This window comes from Phascolarctos cinereus, unplaced genomic scaffold, assembly GCF_003287225.1.
Source record: "Phascolarctos cinereus isolate Bilbo 61053 unplaced genomic scaffold, phaCin_HiC Scaffold_726;HRSCAF=1367, whole genome shotgun sequence".
Lineage (NCBI taxonomy): Eukaryota > Metazoa > Chordata > Mammalia > Diprotodontia > Phascolarctidae > Phascolarctos > Phascolarctos cinereus.
The window spans coordinates 51,447,275-51,467,981 of record NW_027556098.1 but is presented as its reverse complement, the minus strand read 5'-3'; the positions used below and the strand labels follow the sequence as shown (position 1 = coordinate 51,467,981).

The 20,707-nt window shown below is 36.1% G+C and overlaps 1 protein-coding gene across 3 annotated transcripts in view; it reads right to left on the bottom strand.

The window, feature by feature from the left end:
* RUNX1 (RUNX family transcription factor 1) overlaps positions 1 to 20,707 on the bottom strand; it is a 339,165-nt gene that overhangs the window by 118,548 nt on the left and 199,910 nt on the right. For 2 of the 3 annotated variants that reach the window (XM_020995861.2, XM_020995864.2), the window contains exons 3-5: positions 19,962 to 20,000; positions 13,068 to 13,321; positions 5,915 to 6,071 (exon numbers count right to left, since the gene is read on the bottom strand). In XM_020995861.2, the coding sequence (XP_020851520.1) occupies positions 5,915 to 6,071; positions 13,068 to 13,321; positions 19,962 to 20,000 (450 nt within the window). The remainder of the gene's footprint in view (positions 1 to 5,914; positions 6,072 to 13,067; positions 13,322 to 19,961; positions 20,001 to 20,707) is intronic. The other variant, XM_020995862.2, reaches the window with a different exon arrangement.

The following is a 20,707-nucleotide window of genomic DNA, read 5'->3' as shown; positions in this document are numbered from 1 at the left end:
AAGAAAAAAAAATCCCAAATTAAATACCAAATTAAAAATTCTAAAAATCAAAGGAGAGATTAATAAAATTGGAAGTAAAACTATTGAACTAATAAGTAAAACTAAGAACTGCTTTTATGAAAAATCTAATAAAATAGATAAGCTTTTGGTTAATTTGATTTAAAAAAGAAAGAAGGAAACCAAATTACTAGTATCAAAAATAAAAAGGGCAAATTTACCACCAATGAAATGGAAATTAAAACAATGATTAGGAGCTATTTTGCCCTATGCCAAAAAATCTGACAATCTAAGTGAAATGGATGAATATTTACGAAAACCTAAATTGACCAGATTAATAGAAGAAGCTCTAAATCACTATTGATTAGAGAAACGCAAATTAAAACAATTCTCAGGTACCACTTCATACCTATCAGATTGGCTAATATGACAGAAAAGGAAAATGATAAATTTGGAGATGTGGGAAAATTGGAACACTAATGCATTGTTGGTAAAATTATGAACTGATCCAATCATTCTGAAGAACAACTATGCCCAAAGGGCTGTAGAACAGTGCATACTCTTTGATTCAGCAACACCTCTATTAGGTCTATATCTCAAAGAGAACATACAAAAGTGAAAAAGGACCCACATGTACAACAAACAATATTTATAACAACTCTTTTGTGGTAGCAAAGAATTGGAAATTGAGGGGATGCCCATCATTTGGGGAATGGCTGAACAAATTGTGGTATATGAATGTAATGGAATATTATTGTGCTATAAGAAACGATGAGCAGGTGAATTTCAGAAAAAACCCGGAAAAACTTATATGAATTGATGCTGAGTGAGGTGAGCAGAACCAGGAGAACATTGCACACAATAACAGTAACATTCTGCGATGATCAACTATGATAGACTTAGTTCTTCTCAGCAATAAAATGATCAAAGACAATTCCAAAAGACCAATGATGAAAAATGCGATCCACATCCAGAGAAGGAACTAAGGAGTCTGAATGCAGTTGGAAGCATACTATTTTCAAAGTTTTTTGTTTTTTTTCTTTCTCATGGTTTTTCCCTTTTGTTCTGATTCTTCTTTCATAACACGACTAATGTAGAAATATGTTTAATATGAGTGTGCATATATCAGATTGCCTGCTGTCTTGGGGAAGAAGGAGGGGAGGAAGAGAGAAAAATTTGGAACTCAAAATCTCATAAAAGTGAACATTGAAAACTATCTTTATGTATAATTGGAAAAAAAATCAAATACTATTAAGTGGGAAAAAAAAACTTAAAGAAAAAAGAAACTCATCATTTTGTGTGATACAGTGGAAAGGATGCTAGATTTGGAGTCAGGGGCCTTGGCTTTTGAATCTTGGCTGACCTACTCACCATTGCTGTTACCCTGGTTGTTTCTTTTAACCTCCTTGGGCCTCAGTTTCTTCATCTGTAAAATTAAAGACCTGGACTAGATGACCAAAATGTCTCTTCAAGCCCTAAATTAAAGATTCTAATGATAATAAACAATTCCCATTTTAGAAATGAAACTAAGGTTCAGAAATTAAAAGTGATATTGGCCCATGATCACAAAGCTAGTATCAGACATGGTATTTGAGCCAAGGTCTTTCTAACTTCAAGACCAGCCCTCTATCCACTATATAAAGCTTCTGTCCATTCTCCTGATGAAATAAACAGTACATCATTCTGTACTGATAAAATTAATTATGTACCTTTCAGCCAATTACATAATACCATTTCCCAGTACTATTTTGACAAAAGTGAGATATAATTGTATATTTATATGTATGTGTGAAATATTATTAATGAGATTCTGTGGTCTCAATATGATTTTTTAAAAGATTTTGCCTTCCAATCTCCTTTTATGATGATAGAATATTATGTCTATTTCATATTTTCACGTCTATTATTTCTGTTTTGTGGCAGAAACCTAGCAAATTTACATGAAAACTGAAACAGAAGGACAAAGACTTTGAATGAAAAAAAATATGGGAGTATTTCACATCTATTTTAATTGGTGAAGGGAGAGCAGTGAGGAGGAAAACAACATATTTAGGGAAGGAGATTCAGAGTATCAGAAGCCTTAAACTTCATTGGGAGGAGGGGGTATTAAGACCTTAAAAGCCAGATAGGCAGGTTTTCCCGGCTGCATGGTGAACTTGAAGTTAGGAGCAGTAATCCTGGACATCAGCCCAGACAGATCTGTTTTGTAGAGCAGAGAAAGCCCTTCCATGTTCACTATCTTGTTATTTCCAAGGGACTTTGTGATTTTCTGTTTTTGGTAATTTTTTTTTTAGAGAACCTTTGTTTCTTCCTTTCTGAACCTTTCATGAGGCTGAGGAGCAATAAAAACATGTTTTTGGAGTGTGTACAACACTAGCATTATAAAGTAACTGATAGGATGTTCAGTTTCTTCTTTGCCATGCTTTGCTTCATGTCTATTCTAATTGTATATTTTGATGCATAAAGTTTTAAAAACAACACATGAAAAAGTGGCTAGTTTTAAGATTCCTTTATAGGAAGTAATGATACTTTAAAAGGAATGAATGTCATGGAAAATTAACACTAATTGTTAAAATTAGTGAGATTCATCTACTCTCACAGTGATGGAAGCAAATTATAAAAAAAAAATTGGCAGCCTTCTGATGTCGACACTTAGATTTGGAACAGCAAGATCTCACCTTCTACTTAATGCAGAATAAGGGAAAATAAGAAATGAATGCAGATTCTCAAACCTTTAAAAAAGGTCTCTCTCTATTGGAGTAATAATCAGTTCTCACTAAAAGCAAACAATATACAGTAACCATAACAGACTTAAACTTTCAATTACAGTTTTACATATCTTTGGTTTCTACTTATCACATGTAGGAAGGTGAACCTGTTTGAAAAGAAACATTTCATATGTAAAGTTTCAACTTTCCTTCCTTCCTTCCTTCCTTCCTTCCTTCCTTCCTTCCTTCCTTCCTTCCTTCCTTCCTTTCTTCCTTCCTTTCTCTTTCTTTCTTTCTTTCTTTCTTTCTTTTTCTTTCTTCTTTCTTTCTTCTTTCTTTCTTTCTTTCTTTCTTTCTTCCTCTCTCTCTCTTTCTCTCTTTTCTCTTCTCTTTTCTTTCTTCTCTCTCTTTCTTCTCTCTCTCTCTCTCTTTCTTTTTTCTTTCTTTCTTTTCTTTCTTCTTTCTTCTTTCTTTCTCCTCTCTCTCTTTTTCTCTCTCTCTCTTTCTCTCTCTCTCTTTCTTTCTCTCTCTCTTTCTCTCTCTCTCTTTCTTTCTTTCTTTCTTTCTTTCTTTCTTTCTTTCTTTCTTTCTCTCTTTCTTTCTTTCTTTCTTTCTTTCTTCCTTTCTCTCTTTCTCTCCCTCTCTCTTTCTCTCCCTCTCTCTTTCTCTCCCTCTCTTTCTTTCTTTCTTTCTTTCTTTCTTTCTTTCTTTCTTTCTTTCTTTCTTTCTTTCTTTCTTTCTTTCTTTCTTTTTCACAGGGAATTAAAAGAAGCACTGCCTTCCTCCTGAGGCAGAGATTTTTCTCTTCAGTGTATATGCAAACTCAAGAATAGACCAGCAGAAATCAAGCAGCCAAATGCAAACATCCACACCTTTAGGAAACAATTCGTTTGTTATACAAGTAAACAAAAGTACCTATTAGTCACCCACTCAAAATAGGAATATCCAATGGTGTTTGGGAGATTAGATCTTTGATACAGAAAAGAGAGCAAGCAGTGTCCAAATTCTCATTATTTACCATTACCAATTGAGGTATGGCATATCTCCAGAAACCTTATTTTAGTAAAATGTAAGGCATATTGGTAACCAGTTTTCAAAGCTTTCATAAGAAAAAAAACCATGAGATAGCTATATATTCTAGTAGAACACCTGATTTCTTTGAATAATTAATGTACTACATTCAGCTATTAAATCTTAAAGTTGAAAATCAAGAACATATTTGTGATATTTATCTCAGAGAATATGCTGGAAACCAAACTGTAGGTCCTCCATTTTTTTTTTAAGTTTCTCAATTGCTTTGCTAGCTATCTCTCTAAAGTCTTTGAAATATTTTCTAAACACATCTCAGAATCACAAGATAAAATCCATTTATTCAAAGGAGAGTACCTCTAATAGATAAACATATTTAATAACTGATCTTTTTGCTTTTATTCAATGGATTTTTCCCCCCTTATAACATCATTATCCTTAGGACTAGGAGCCTATATTAGAAATCACATGTTATATTTTGCCCCTACATATTCCATTTGAAAGACACACCAAACTGTTAGGTTAACAGAACCGACAAATATCAAACAACAACCAGAATACTAAATACTTTCCCTCAACTATCCTGGAATACTTATTGAGTACTGTATGTTCCTTTTAAATAATAGACATTAAATATTTTTTAAAATAAGTATTATACTTATATGTATTTTACTAATACCTTTAAAACTTCTCAAATGAAACATTATAAAATATTTTTAAAATGTTATTTATCCTGTTGTTTTTTTAAACTCTACTTAACATAGCGGTATTTGTAAACTGACTCACCTACAGTCAGTGTGGCATAAGTAGAAAGGGAACAACTCTGATAATTCTAAAGACCTGGGTTCAAGTCCTCCCTCTGACATGTACAAGTTGTACCAGCCATGACACCATGTCAGGGCAGTTAAACTCTCAGTGCCCCAGGCAACTTTCTGAGATGACAAACTACAGAAAAGCTGCCAGTCTTTACTGGTGGAGGAAGTTTTCAACACTGATGACATCATAGGTCAGGGCCAAACAACAACACACATTTGAATCCTTTAATGCAGAAGTAAACTTTCCTGATAGACGATGGCATCTCCTTAAACTGTCCATCTACCCACATTTGCTGCTGTTCTAAATATATCAGGCACACATAATGAAATGATTAACATAAAACCCACTATACAAATAATAACAATTAACCAACAAGGCTGCAACTCTTTTGACAAATAGAGCTAAATAGCATCTGTTGTCTGAGTTCCTAGCTAGACCAAAGGAAACATAGGGTATCAGATATGAGTGTAACAAGACGGCATAACACAAGTAAACCACAGATGAATTTGAATTAGAATGCCATTGCCAATTCTTCTTCAATGTTTCATGATATAAATATATAAGATTTATTGTAAGCAATATAACAAAGTTATATTGCAATGTCACTAGTGTGCAATATACTTTACATATAAACTCCTTAAGTTTTCTACAATCTAGATCAGAGGTATGAAAGAAGCAAGGCCTAAAAAACTTGTTACCCACAAAATTCACAAGTGTGGCCCAAGCCAAATTAAATTGTAATTAGGAAATGTTTAACAAAATAAATAAAAATATAATAAAATGTAGATAATGTTAATTTGTGGTTTTCTAAGTCAAATGCAGCCCTCAGGGGATCTGTTTCTATTTGAGTGTGACACCACTAATCTAGATCTTTAAATCATAATTACCACCTAATATCGCTTGTTCACAAGTGGTTGTATATAGGACCTAAGTTAGAAGTTTTTCAGAGATTCTCAAAAAGAGAATCTCTACTTTTTAATCATATAGTTACCTCCTATTAGATATGTATTTTTTTACTTTTAAATATGAGGGGAAAAAGCTAGATGTTATGCCCTGAAATATATAATTCAAATTACGCACCTTTTAAGACGTTAAAAAAATAATTTTATATTGCTGAGTATACAATAAGAACCAAATTCAGTAAAAGCATTAATGCCATTCTTCAAATACAGAAGTGAAAGAAAATTAAAAAAAAAAAGGTAAAGGTTGATGTCCATGATAGGACTTTTTGAAGTGGATTTTCCCCCAAGGAAATATTATAACTTATAAGTATCTTACATTTTATAAGTATATGTATATGCATATTATATACGTCCATACTTAAAAACATAAATATAATATATGCAGTTATGGAAAATATGTACCTCTTCCACTTCTCCCCACGAATCTGAGGTCATTGAACCTTGCAACTTGGTTCTTCATTGCCGCTGTGGCATTTCTCAATTCAGCAGAGTAATTTTCATCATTTCCAGCCATCACAGTGACCAACGTCCCATCAGGAACATCTCCCAAGGCAACCACCTAAATTAGTCAAAAAGAAAACACAGACATAAAAAATTCTTGTATTTGGCATTTACTGAAACATGAGTCTGTCCAAAATTAAATATGCAATTGTACTATTTTAAGATTGTAAAGGAAAAGCAACTACAAATTATGCAACACCCTCAAATCTATGTATAGGAAGTTATTTTCACATACATTTTATGTAACAAATATAGGTTTCAAAATAGAGGAATATCTATCAAATTTAACCTAATATAACCTAGTAAAATAATAATGCTATACAATATAGTGGAATTCTCTCGCAATGTGATGCCAGTTGGAAGTTTTACTTTTCAGAATATAGTTTATGTTAGGTCAACTTATCTTGTTATGAAAATAATGAGAAATTTCTTTTTCTATTGCCTGAATCTGCATATTTCACTAGTCTAGGTAGTTTGGATGAACAAACTGTCTCTGTTGAAACTGGCATCTGTTCTGCAAATATTTCATCTTGGAGAGTTGGGGTTAAATGACTTTTTTCAGGTTCACAAAGCCACTAGGTATAAGAGTTTTTATCAGGAGTGTCAGAGTAGGACTTCACTTCACGTCTTCCTGACTCTGAGGCTGGGAATGACTCTATCCATTATGCCACAATGCCTCTCTGAGACATTTCATATTTATACAAAACCTAGAAATTAAACTTTGAAAGATGGTACTATAAAAGATAAAATACAATATTATGCATGAAAGCTACACATCCTAATTACAATAATCTCTTCCTCTTTCTTTGCTACCTACTTCTGCTTGTATACATTTAGATTCAAAGGAAGAATGGGGCTTTATGTACTATCTTCAGGGAGAACTAACTAGCCTTAGACTTCTTCACTTTGCCATAAAACTGCTTCGGAGAAAAAAAATTGAATTTTGCTCTGCACAGATGACTTCATGAAAAATTTTTAATCACATTTAAATTGTCTTTTGGAATATCATCTTGTTGATTTGCTGATAAAACTCTTGTTTTGTCATGTGTTTCAACTGACTTTGTGAATTTCAAAGTGCTGTATCAATGCTAGCAAGTATTAACACTAGTATTAGTGGCTTTAAATTAAATTCTGGGCTAAAAGGAAAAAAAATTGCCACAAAGGAACCTCGTGACTTTTAAAAATTAATTATAAAACAAACATCTCCAAAGGCTTAGATTCTACAATTTATGAGTTCCTCTGCAATGCAGGGTCTTCTTGAATTATACTGATAACTATGGGTGGGTCTTAGAGAAACATTTAGTTGATCTGGAAAGACATTTCATGTATAGCTCCATCTCAAATCACATCCTCAGTGTTCTCTTATTTATATTCCTAATTTTCTTTTCATTATACATAATTCATCCTCCTGGGCCTTAGGTAATACTCAATAAACTTCTCACAAGCTACCTCTGCTCACCTATATCACTTCCCTGCCCTATCCCCACTCATTTTTCTTCTAACAGTATATAAAACTACTCTAGTCTTTTGTTGTTATCATTGGCAAGGCCCAGACCACCGTCTTCTATAATGGGTTCTGTGCTCCTTGGAATTTTGATCTACTCTTTCTATTTTCCCTTTATCATATACTTGAGACAATTGTTGTTTTCTTTGCAATAGTACCACTTCTCTGATAGAATATGACAAAGAAAAGACATTGAGGTGTGATAATAATAGCTTTTTTTCAATCATTGTTTTGTTTTTCAAAGTACTTTTCTTAAAATCCTGTGAAATAGGTTGTATAAATAATAATATTCCCATTTCTCAAACTGAGAAATTGAACCTCAGAAAAGTTCAGTGGCTTTTCCAGGGTTACAGAACTAGTTAGTGTTACCATCTCGGACTTCACTAAAGTTTTCTGTCTCCAAGACAAGTCCCCGCTCCCCAATAGAACAGCTGATCAGTACATAAAGCAAATTCTCTCTTATCATAATATTAAATCTGTGTAGTAGCTGAACATATTTTTAACCTAATTTACCCTCAAGAGATTAGAATTAGAACAATATATTTTGTTATTTTATTTCAGCATAAGCTTCTGTTAAAGTCTCCTACAGAATGCCTTTGAAAAATACGGTTACATATATATTTCTGCTTCTTAGGTCTTTGGTTCTTACATTAAATCCTTTTTATCTTGTTTAATTTAGATCAAAAATGTGATAAGCTCTTTGGTTAACAAAGGGGGATGAATTAATCTCTCTCTACTCATTATTTACATATTAACACTCTATCATAAGAAGCATCCTTTCTACAATGGATAGACAGTTGATCTCAAAACCTAAGTGCAAGTTTCACCCCTGACAGATACTGGCTGTGAGGGCCAAGGAAAGTAACAACCTCCTAGTACCCCAGGCAAAGCTCTAAAAACGTAAGTTACAGAACAGGTGCCATTCTGCATTAGCTGAAGGAGGTCCTTATGAAGAATGCCTTAAAATGATGAAATCATAGGCCCATTGTTTTTTTTTTAAAATGACCACTATCACTTCAGCCTTCTTTATGTAGAGTGTTTCAGTTCTATTCTATTAGCTGTCTTCTGCTGTGTTGGATTTTTTTTTCTCACTTCCCTAAATATAATTAGTCTCGCACAGTGTTGAAATGCCCTCCTTAAGTACATATTTCTACTTCCTCCTTTCCTTCTCCCCATGGTGGCTCAGGCTTCCTTATTTAATTCAACATTAACTAAGTACACAGGGACTGGGTTAAAATATTTGTTTTGCAAAGTGAATAACTCATTGTTGAGGCTGAATTTATAAAAAGGTCAAAATAAATAATTCTGCTTTACAGATATATATTTTAAATTACCTCCATCTCAGCAAAGTTCCACTTAAATCATCACAGCTCTGTGATTATTTTGTTCCATTTTGTCTATGCTGTACAAGTTACTAATTTGGCTGTTGAAGTGAGCAATCCACTTTGAATTTCTCAACAAACTTTTGAAAACACAATAAGTATTATCTTTATTAAATTGTAAAAGGCTGCTGACATAAAATTTTAAAGGTAAGAAAATGAGGATTTTTTATATGCATATATATATATATATATATATATATATATATATATATTTTTTTTTTTTTAATTTTGAAAGTTACCATCTTGGGAATATGCCTTTTGTCCTTCAGCACACTGCTTAGAGTCTGATGCTTTGTTATTATATTAGTGTTTCTAGTGGGAGCTGAGGGGAGGAATTGAGTAAGAAATACATAAAACTATTACTCTCTGTATATTTTGTACCACAAAATGACTACTATCATGATTACTACTATATAATTAAAGCTCCAATTGGGTTAAATTATTTTAAAGCTGATTTTTAAAATAAGGTTTGTGTTCATATCCTACAGTGTCATCTATAGACAATATGAAAAGAAATAAAAAAGAATTTATTTAGCCTTCAGAGGTAAGGGGAGGAGGAGTATCTGGAATTAAAGATCACAAAGAATAGGTAGGAAAATACAAACATTTACATTATGACACAGACTAAACAGACAAGAAGGGGCCTGTTGGATGAAGCTTTCATATTATGGTTTACTTTTCTGTTTTAAAAATATTATCAGGAAATTGAGCAAAATGACAATCCTCTCATACTCAAGACTACATAGATGCTTTATGGATGTCCTGATACAGCTCTTGGTTAGTCCTCTCACAACATCATTGGTATTTTAAACTTAAAGTTACTAAGTTTAAGTCACAGTTACAATTGACTTAATTTAAAATCCCTTTATTTTCTGGTATTCCAAAGGAAAGCTGTGAAGTAGAACTTTGAATTCAGTACAGATTATATTTCATTTATAACTAGGAATAGTGGTCTTGCTGACAGAAAGAACTCTTAGCTTTTTCTTGCTCTATAAAGAATATTACCTATTAGGCGATGCAAGGTCCTAGAGCTTTGGTATTTTTTAGTGTACCAATAGCATCAACCAAACTTTCTAATATCATCTTATTTCTCAAGTTTATTTAATGCCTTTTAAATGATATTTAAATTGCTCGGATATGTTTTATAAGGACCTTTTTGCAAAAAACTTATTAAGGGACAACAGATTTAAGGCTTCCTAAAATTTAGCAAAATGCACATCCTTCCTATTTAAAAATAAATGCATTTTATTACCTAAGACATACAACTATGGCAAAACACAACCTTAGAATTATTTTACAATAATTTATGACCCGTTAGGTCTAAAGATTGCAGACATAGCATGTCAGGAGATGGTTAAGGAAGTCCAGAAATTTTTCAATGTTACTATAACTATCAGATGTAGTTTGTCCCTCAGAGGGAATTTGTCATGTTTTTTTTGTTTCAAGGTTTTTTATTTTGTTTTGCACTTTTTTTTTGCTGCTCTGCTGCTAAATGTTTTATACAAGTAACTGAAAATTTCTCAAAATGTAAATTTTGAAATATATAGTTCTGCAGTCACTAAATGGAGTAGGTGGCATGGGTAAAGGGCTTTTTCAGCTCTGGCCTAGTCACTCCTTGAAGGCTTTTCCCTTCTACCCTGCTTTACTAACTTCAAACCTCTGCATTCGATGTGCATTAAGGAAAACAGACAAAGTAGGTAAATTTCAGTGCAGTATTCATTGGGGAAAATCTAAGTTACTCAGAAGCAGACCTGTATTTGAACAGGATGGAGGCAATGTAATTAATCTATTTGATTACTTTGATAATTTCTTTCCCCAAACTTTAAGGGGAGTCCCTCTGCCCTACATGCTACAGTATATAAACTACTAAATTCAGAGAACTCAAGAATCTTAATTCACTCAAGAAATAAGAAATTAAGAAGGAAGGAGAAATCTCTAAAACAAAACATCACTCAGACAAATAAGCCTTAAAAAAAGAGGGATTCATTAATGATTTATGACTTTTTTTCTACAAGTATTTTCCTCCCATCCTCTTTATTTTTGAAGGAATAACTTTCTTCTCTTTCATAAGGTAACTTTCTAAGATGAGCAGTTTTATTTGTTGGGGTGAGGGGATGTGTATCTTTTATTAAATAATTTTTGACTTAAAGTAAATGTGAGTATGAAGGATGTGAGGTGTATGAGGGGGGGGAGAGGGACAAGGGTTAAACAAAGACACTTGATTGCCCAGGAGGATATGATTGATACTGGCTGGCCTCTCTGATTCTACCGGGCTATTCCTTTAAATAGTAGCATTGTGAAAGTATTCTTTTTGCCTAGACATCTCTGCATGCTCTTCTGGACACTGGAATATGCTCTTGTGCTTTGCTGAAGATCAGAGGGTGGGCAGAGGAGGGTTAGGTAGGAAGACTGCTTTCACAAAGGGATTAGTCTGAATTAAACTTCAAAATGTGTTCCTGACTCTAAGTGTAAATAAATGGAGAAGGGATAAAATTATAAGGTAACTACATACTTCTCACTCCAGCAAAAATTAAAATAAAACTGTTTTCAGGGCAAAGAATGGGGTGTTTTTCATAGAGAGAGCTATTTTTTAAAATGTTATAGGACAACAGAGGTATAGAATTTGCTTGGAATTTAAGAAGAAGGGAGAACTCCTATTAATGATTGTATATTGCCTATGAGACAGTGTCAAATGTAGAATAATCTAAAATAATATTAAGTCAATAAATGCACAGTGTACAGAAACAAAAGACTATTTAAAAGGAAGCAGAAGGTATAATCACACAAATGAGAAAGAAAAAAAGTGGTGCATTTCTGTAACTTGAATCACCTGCCTTAAAAATCTCCTTAAATTGTTCAAAACCCTTTAAATCAGCACTACACTGATGGTTCAAAATCAAGGAAGAAGGGACAGAAACAACCTAGGAAGAAATGTTTTGATTTGGCATGCATGTTTTTAAAATTTGGGATTGTTTATTTACTCTCTAGCTAAAGGCCCTTGCTTACAGGAGCCCAAAGATGAAGAGGGAAGCCTCCTCGATCAAAAATGAGAGAAATATTCCTCACCCACACTCCCATTCCCTGCTCCATTCCTCCACTTTCACCCCAAATTGAAATTGCTGCTAAACTACGCATTGGTTCAAGGCATCTTCCTTTAAAAGTACACCCTCTGTTAACCTTTCACTGCCTCAAGGCTTTAATCTAGGTGAATCCGGTGATAACATTTAGGAGAGTTCCAGGAAAAGAAACAAGATTTGCTACTTCTGGCATCTAGTAGGGATGGGGCTAGTGCTTAACATAATTACTCAGAAAACTTTTTCAAAATTTAATGTAATCATTTATGCTGTGTTGTTTGGTTAAGACGACACCTAAGAGACTAAAAAATAAAAAAAAAATAAAAAAATACACCACTCAAAGCCAGCATAGGCATTTTCCTCTTTGCCAAGAAATTAAATCTACAAGGTAAGTTTATGTTTCTTCTCACTGGCAAATATGAAAAACACTGAGAAGAGAAACGGGAGAGGCAGCATTTGGATGCTGGACGTAGACAATTTTGCTCCTAACCTGTGATCCTTTTAAGAGAAAGTGAGTGGAAAGCATAACTCTCTATCATCTCACTATGAAAGAGACAGGAAAAGAATAGCCTTGTGAGTTGTTTGGGAACTTTTAAAAGGTGCACTGTCACACCCGATGCCTTTTAAGATGTTTTTATAGTGCCTATGAACATTTACCCACTTTTTCTAAATGCTAGCTCCGCCCTCTTCACCCCCAACCTCCCTTCACTCTTAGCTACTGGACAGCTGGAGCCCGAAATAACTAATATATTCTTTGAAAGTCACTACACCAATACAGCATCCTCTTTAGTCCTGCAGAATACGGAGAGCTTCAGTTAAAAAAGAGGCCCATCCCCAGTCTGGTAAGGCACAGCAGAGCTGAGCAGGCTGATTAGAGAAATAGTTACGTTCTCTCAAGATGTGGGAATAGCTACTAGAATTAAAAACAGAAAAAACAAAAAAACCCAACCCTTACACTTTCAGTCGGGCCTGACTGCCTTTCACCTCTTCTTCCTATGACCAAGTACCCCATTCTCCTTTACCCCTCCTCCCTCCTTTCCTCCTCTCCCTCCTTACTTTCTTATCACCTGGGTCAAAGTTTAAAAGCGCGATACCTTGAAAGCAATCGGCAACGTTTTGTTGCATCTCCAGTGCGTGGGTAACACGGAGCAGAGGAAGTTAGGACTGTCTGTACGGACCAACTCTCCCGCGTGATCCGCTAAAACCTCCACCATGCTGCGGTCTGTACTTCTGAGTTTTCCCACCAGGGAGGCGCTGTTCTCCTGGACAGCCAGCGGCAACGTTTCACTCATCTTCCCGGGACTCAGCGTGGTGGAGGGTGGCGTGAAGCGGCGGCTGGTGCTTGTATCTACGGGGATACGCATCACAACAAACGTTTTGAGTTAAGTCTCCCAACAGTTCTTATAAAACAGAGAAATAACTGCAAATCTTCAGCAACTAGCTCTCTGGAAACCAACATAAAAGTATGTGAGACTTTATTTTTTGAGTGGTGGGAAAGAGAGAAGAAATAAGTTGATAAGCCGGTCCAAGTTAAAAAAAAAGTTTTAACGATGTTGCAGGGCTTCAGGATATACACACACGCCTTCTAGGCGACTTTTTAGTGGGTTAAAATGCAGCGAAAAAATCTTCTTATACTTTCTTCTCCTAAGTTTTCAAATTCAGTCTTTGGTTGTTATAAAAAATCACCATAGGCCAAGTTCCCATACGCTTCCTAAAACATTTATGCAGAGAGAAATATGACCACCACATATACAATCTGGAATCTCCAGTAGTTAACTGCCTTAGGTTTTTCCTGGTGATTTTTCTAAAGTCCCAATAGAACACAAAATACCTTAGTGCCTTCCATGTACAGCCAGTTTTAAAATATAAAATTGTCTTCAGTCCACAAAGACAAAAGTTGTAGTTTCCAAAGGTCAAGCTAACAATGTATGTGCACTATACACACACACACACACACACACACATTGTACTTCATAAAATATTTACAATATAATCTTTAGAGAATTTAAACACAACAGAAATCCATTAATGTTCTATCCAGGTTTTGGTTTTGTTTTTTTTAAGTAGCCTTGAAAATCAGCTTCAGTAGTTGGATCTGTGTTGGTCTAGGAGTATTTGTCATGATCTCTTGATACAGTCTTGCAAAATGCTCATTGTAGAAAATTCAGATTTTAAAATATTTTTTTTTCTTGCTCTCGCAAGTTTTAGAAAAGTTCCAGTAGACGATGAACTCTCAGGCTAAAACAAAACAAAACAAAACTCCACATCTGAGAGCTTGGGTTTGGGGGTGTTGGTTAAACTTGTGGGTTCCTCTGTGGTTTTATAGTGTATGAAAGAGCACTCAGAAACACAGGCACTCTCCCTCTTCAGAAGCCAACTAATATTCTGCATCAGCCAACTTTTGCAATACTTAAACCAATCTTCCTCAATTCAGCCACAGCAGGACTGTTTAACTACATAGAAATATGTATACGTCTATATATACATATGTATATACATACACATATCTATATACATAATATATATGCATATATTATGTATATCCCAGCAGGTGTAACTCCTTTCTGAATCATACTCAAACAACAGATCAATGCAGATGCTGCAGTTCTGGTTTAAAACACACACACACACTAACGTTTCTATTTGAAGTGCAGCACACTTGCTTCCGCAGAGAGAGAGAGCAGTTGTCAAAGGAAACAGAAACAAAAAAAAGTTCGTAGCCAGGATAGACGTTAAAGCATCCAGCCAAGAATACAGCTCATTAAAAAGTGGGGGAAAAAAATACAAGCAAAAACACCAATGCAGAGCAAGGAAAAATAAATCTTGAAATTCTTCACGGGTTCACGGGAGTCAGCTGGATAGAGCTGTCTACAAGCTCACTGAGAGTGCAGCGTTATGACCTTCTGTGAGATGTTTGTTTGCTCAGATTGCGTCTTGAGAAAAGCCCGGTCCAGCCTGCGCCTTCTGGCTCTATGAATGAGATTGACTGGAAATGAATGTGCTTTTACTGTAAGAGAGTTCGGAGGAATGCCATTCCCTCAGCTCATTTGCATAGGGGGAGGACGCTGGCCAATGAGCAACCTTTCCGGTTCAAGCCAGGGCGCGGCTCAAGTCCACTGGCTCCTGGAATTGGCCAGTTGATTCAGCCGCTGCCGCTACTGTACTGAGCAAGGAGCCTGTGTCAATGGGATGCCAAGGCCACCACAACACGTAGACACAGTCACCCACTTGTTATGGCTGTGATTGGAACCTTACCACCCACCGACCACATTTCCTGAGGCCCGGCCCTGATGCTCTTGCTTTGCAAATACCCCCATTTCCTTTCAGTCGTGCAAAGGGGCTGTGCGGGAGTAGCTGTAATATCTACAGCTGCCAGCCTGTGGAGGAGGAGAAAGGGGTTGCTGGTTTAGGGAGGACTTATGCAAGCTTTAGAGTTTGTTATATAATTTGCAAAGGAAGGGTTGCAAGAAGGAGTTGGAACTCTGTGCAGATGTAGCTGGTGCTCTGAGTGTCTCGGGATAATTGTCTGAAAATCTCAGCGAGGTCACCAGTTTTCTCTCAAAGCCCACGAGAAGCCGCAAACCTACTCCTCGGGCTCACAGACCTTCCCAGGTCCTGGAGGTGGGAGAGAATGACTCAGGACAAGGGCAGGGTGGAGGTTAGAGGGAGTTGTGCATGTCTATATGTCTTGTTTTGAGGCTGTAGAAAATTGGTGCTGATTCATTTCAAGGATCCAGATAACGACAACCTTTGGGTCTTTGTTGTTGTTTTCTTTTCTTTGCGGTTGAGTCGTGTACCCCTATCCTCCCCCCGCAATTGTGTCAGAGTCCGTAATAACTTGCCCCGACGTATTCTAAGCTTTAGAAAAAATATGTATGTGTGTTTCTATGGTGGGAGAGACTAATGAGAGGTAATTCCCACCCCCTTCAGAAAAAAAAAAAGAAAAAACCTTCTCTATTTCCTGTCCTGTATTCAACAGTAATGGTGCTCCGAGGGAAGCACTCCGGTCTTGGGCACTTCAGACTCTACTGCCCTGCCCCTGTCCAGAGCCATCCCAGCCCCAGTCTTTCTAGCTTAAGCTTCAGATTCTTCTCTCCTCCTCTCCTTCCCGTTTCTTTAACTAGTTGACCCCCTAACAAAAACGAACTCTACGAACTCGATCTAGGAACTTCCCTTGCTCAAATCCCCAACCGCCTCAAGCTCTCTCCAAGTCCCTGGTAGATTTCCCTTCTGGGAACTTCCGGGCAGACTCATCACTCATCTCCTCCTCCACCCGTCTGCCACCCAACCCGCACCTCCACTTCTGCGTAGCCCGGGGCAGGGGGAGAGTGAAACCCCTAGCTGGGACGCAGGAGCAGGAGGAACCAAAAGAGGGTGGTGGGGCGGGGGAAGGAGAGGACCGGCCAGAGGCTCAGCCTGGCACTCGAAGTCTTTCCTTCTCCCTAGCGGCTGCATTAATGTGGCGGAGAAAGAAGTCAGAGAGAGGAAAAACTGGGGTTGTATGCAGATGGGATGGGGGTGGGGTGGGGTAGAGAATGCGTTTTCTCCTTGGCTTCTTGGGTGATTATCTCTTTTTTTACTCCTAATCCCCCCTCCCCCCGAGTCATTGCACGAACCCCTCTGACCGCAGGCGAGCGTAGCCAGAAAGAATACAAGTCCCAAGAGAGGCGCAACAAAACCCAGAGGCTACTGCTGGGCGGGTAGTTGATCTCGCCTGGGAGTGTCCCCTCCAGCTCCAGCATACGCCGGCGTAAGGAAGCTTGGACACTAGAGGGCACCGCTAGCCCTGCACATGGGGAACCTTCACAGCTTCAGAGATGCTGGATCGCGAAGCGTTAAGTATTTTAGTTACAGCATGACTGTCTGTCCAAGCCATCCACTTCAACTACACATGCTCCCCGGTCCCGCATTCCTAACGGGGAAAACTTTCTGTGCATTAGCATCCCCAGATTGCTCCCCGTTTCCCCACTCCCTCCAAGCCAAGGCGCGGCAGCGAGCACAGAGGAAATGAGTACGTACAGCTTGACCGAGGACCATTAACAACATTTTAGAGCAGATGTCTATATGTATCATACTTCGTTTCCCTTACTTCGCTCCCAACCTGGTTGGAAATATGTCTTGGTAGGAACTGAGTTCCAGCCGACCAGTGAAGACAATTGCCTCTTCCTCACACCAGATGTTTCAAAGTTAAATTAGAGATGATCACTCGTATCTGCTGGCGAAGGCCCTTGTCCTTGTATTTCTTTTCTCTCCCTATCACTTCCTCGGGCTGTGCCATTGATTCCAGCGCAGTAGCTTCAGCTCAAACCATCTTCGGGACTGTCTTGGTGGGAGGGGGCGGGTGCGTAAGGAGAGGCACAGCCGCTAGTTCTGATACACTCCATCTCCGGCCTGGCCTGAATTCTTTATCCCTCTTCTTCTCCTACCTTAGCCGCTTCCCCATTTCTCTACAAGTCGAGAAACTTCTTAATTACTGACCTGGGAATAATCCTGGAGAACTTCTAGTACTGGTATGCTTAATAAAATAAATTGTACCGGAAGGAAAGGTCAACACTTGTGTTTCTAAGAATGGTTTTTGAGAAAGATCAATTTCTGTCTAACCTTAAAGAAATCAAGTGCAGCCTTTCATCCGCAAGAGACTCCTTTCTTGCTCCCGATGACAAACAATGAGTTAAACACACACACACAGAGTCCAAAAACTCCTTTCTTTCACCCCTTCACAAGTACCAAGTACTGTCTCACGTCTTGGTTCTGCGAAAGGCGATCACAGCGTCTGATTTCTATGTGCTACCCCACTGCACCCCTTAAAATACACCAAAACCCCTTTAGTTGATTTGTTTCCGGACAGGTAAAATGTGTATCGCCGCTGTTTCAGTGCTGCCCAGCATTCAACTATGCTAGGTTGTTGTGCAAATTTATCTTTGAAGATATAATTAAATCCAAAAATTGTTTGAAAATAAAGTTATTCGTCTTGGAGTGGTAGACATGAACTCTGACTCCTGGGTTCTTGAATCTTTTTAAATGTACAACTGTACATAGTTTGTCGGGGGAAACGTGCTAACGGATCTTCGGAGCCCTAAGATAGTGTCCTAAAAAAGATGTAATCAAAAGGAAGGTACTCTTGAAGCAGTAGTTTGCCAGGCTACAGAAGTCATGCTCTTATCACTTTTAAAGGAAAGCTTGATAATTACATGGCTGTACATACTGCATGTGTAAGTATTTTAGTGATTGGGTTTATGAGTTTCAACTGGTAATAACGAACCTATGACCTTGGAAGATTTTTTTCAAAGGCAGGACAAATAGAATAACAAACAATAATAATGAAAGTCTTTGCTTGTTTCTTCTCTGTTGGACAATTTTGTGTTTCTGTTTTCCAGAATCTACTCCTTTTATATAATGTGCTGAGAAAATCTGGAAAACTACTAATAATTTGTCTTCTTTTCTAGAAGCTGAAAGTGAATGGAAAGCAAGTTATCATGAATTGATTTAGAAGTGCCTGGAAACCTAAGGATTGCTAGGTTTACTATACTATGCACAAATTTCAGTAATGCAATATCACAAACAATGATATCTTTTGCATTTGGGGGGAAGGTTCAGGGAGAATACCTTAACAGAATGTAATTCCTTTCCCCACACTCTTTAAGAAAGAAAAAAGGGTGAAAATAATGCAATATTACCTTCTGCCCTTAAAACCTGCCCACAGCTAACTGAAAAGCCCAGGGATCTTCCTTTGGGAAAAAAAAATACTTCAAGTGCCTAAGAAGTCAAGAATAAAAGATAACCCTGTAAACTTATTTTAGTATCACAAGTGCTTTCAAATTTGCTGCAGGAAGAAAAAAAATTAAAAAGGGCTTATAATATGGTAAAATGAATATTGCCCTATTCTATAATAAGTAGTATGCATAGGAGGAGCAATCATTTCCATTGAAAGCTATAAAAGTTTACTAATGTCTTCTATAATATAGGGTAAGCATCCAACTAAGACTAGAAGGATATGTCAAAGATATTTTAACTCTGCTTTTTAGGAAATTTTCAAAGAAGAAATCATGCATATAGGAGAAATAAAATTTCTCTATTAACCTCAGTTTAAAATTGCTGGGTTTCCTTTTTTCTTTTTCTGCCTTTCTATGTTTCTGTCAATTTAAGTATAAAATGCTTTAAAATATTTAATTCTAGTACCAGGATTAACTAAATGCATTTTATTATAGTTGAAACATATTACAGTGGTGAATAGTCAATGTACAAGCAAGAAGATTTTAATCCGAGTGTAATAATATAAAGGTATGATGGCACAAAGTCTACAGACATATATCTAAATATATAAATTGGTTTGGTTTTGAATATTAAAATATATGTTTCTCTTTGGAGTGTTTCAAAGATAATAAACTTTTAAAAAATCATATCATTATGGGGTTTCACACCTTACCCCAATGTCTCTTTTCTTAATTCAAGTATTCAGGTATATTGTGGTCAATATGTATTAATTTTATTAAGACTACCCCTCATTAAGTCAATTGTGTACATAATAAGTACAAAATTTTGAAATTAAAAAAAATGAATCCTTTTAATTTAGGAAGGCTGAGTAAACATTCTATCCTCATTAAAATTTTGTATTGCTTAGCTTGCAATACGTATATTAAAAAAACACATTGTTAAAATAGGTAATAAAATGTGCTCTAACAGAAGCCAAGCTTTACATTAGACAACATTCCTACAAAGAGTCACTTAATAATAGTAGAATGCAGATGTTGTAAATGCTACAAAAATTAAGGTATTATTCAAGGTTTCATTTGAATGTTTTATATGGCATGCCACTTATGTGGAAAGCTGTTTAAAAATATTTGAATCAGCAAAAAGCTTGCTTTAATTGTTTAATTAATTAACTTTTATTTTTTATATCTCAACATGTTACATATGTGTCTGATGCATTCATGTACACACAAATGCTCAAATGGATCTGAGATATAAATAATCGGAGTATTTCATACCGTGAAAGTCTCTAGGAGGATTCATTCCATGCACACACTCTGAAAGAAAAGAAATTAGTGAAATAAATGTTACATGAATAAAATGAAAATTGCTACTGAATTTTCTGATAATTGGTGGATTTTCTATGAAATGGATATTGCCTTCTTTTAAAGATAAGTTTTTTTTACCCCAGCATCAAGCTTCTTAGAATTTTTAACACATGCTGTTTTTGCACAGCACATATTGTATGATTTTTGGCAGTATAGTCTCTTCAAAACATTAGTAACACACTGAATAAAAGTAAGCATGCACATATGCACATGATCATGTGTACTTTAAGACAGTACTTTCCATTATATGCGACTGCTGAATTTTTATCTGTTTCTGGAATTATTTCCCCAGTAGTCTTTATCTAATACAATGAAAATTATCTGTATTTTAAATTCATGCAACATGATAAAACCTTTAGAACCCTAGGAACCAATGAGTTTATAGTTAAATTTAAATTTAAATATCCAACATCATATAAACAGCTCAGTAGATAATCATCATTAGATGGATGTAATAAAAAATGTTAGTGTCATTTAAAAGAAGACAACACATAAGACCTTGAAAATAAATCTTCAGAGAGAAACATATTCATAAATCTTAAGGTCATTTATTTATTCGCAGATGATAGTGACTATTTAGAAACATTCCTTCTCTCTGCTTTCTTTTTCTTCCTCTCCTTTGCTAGAGGGAAAAACTATTGGACTTGTACCACTTT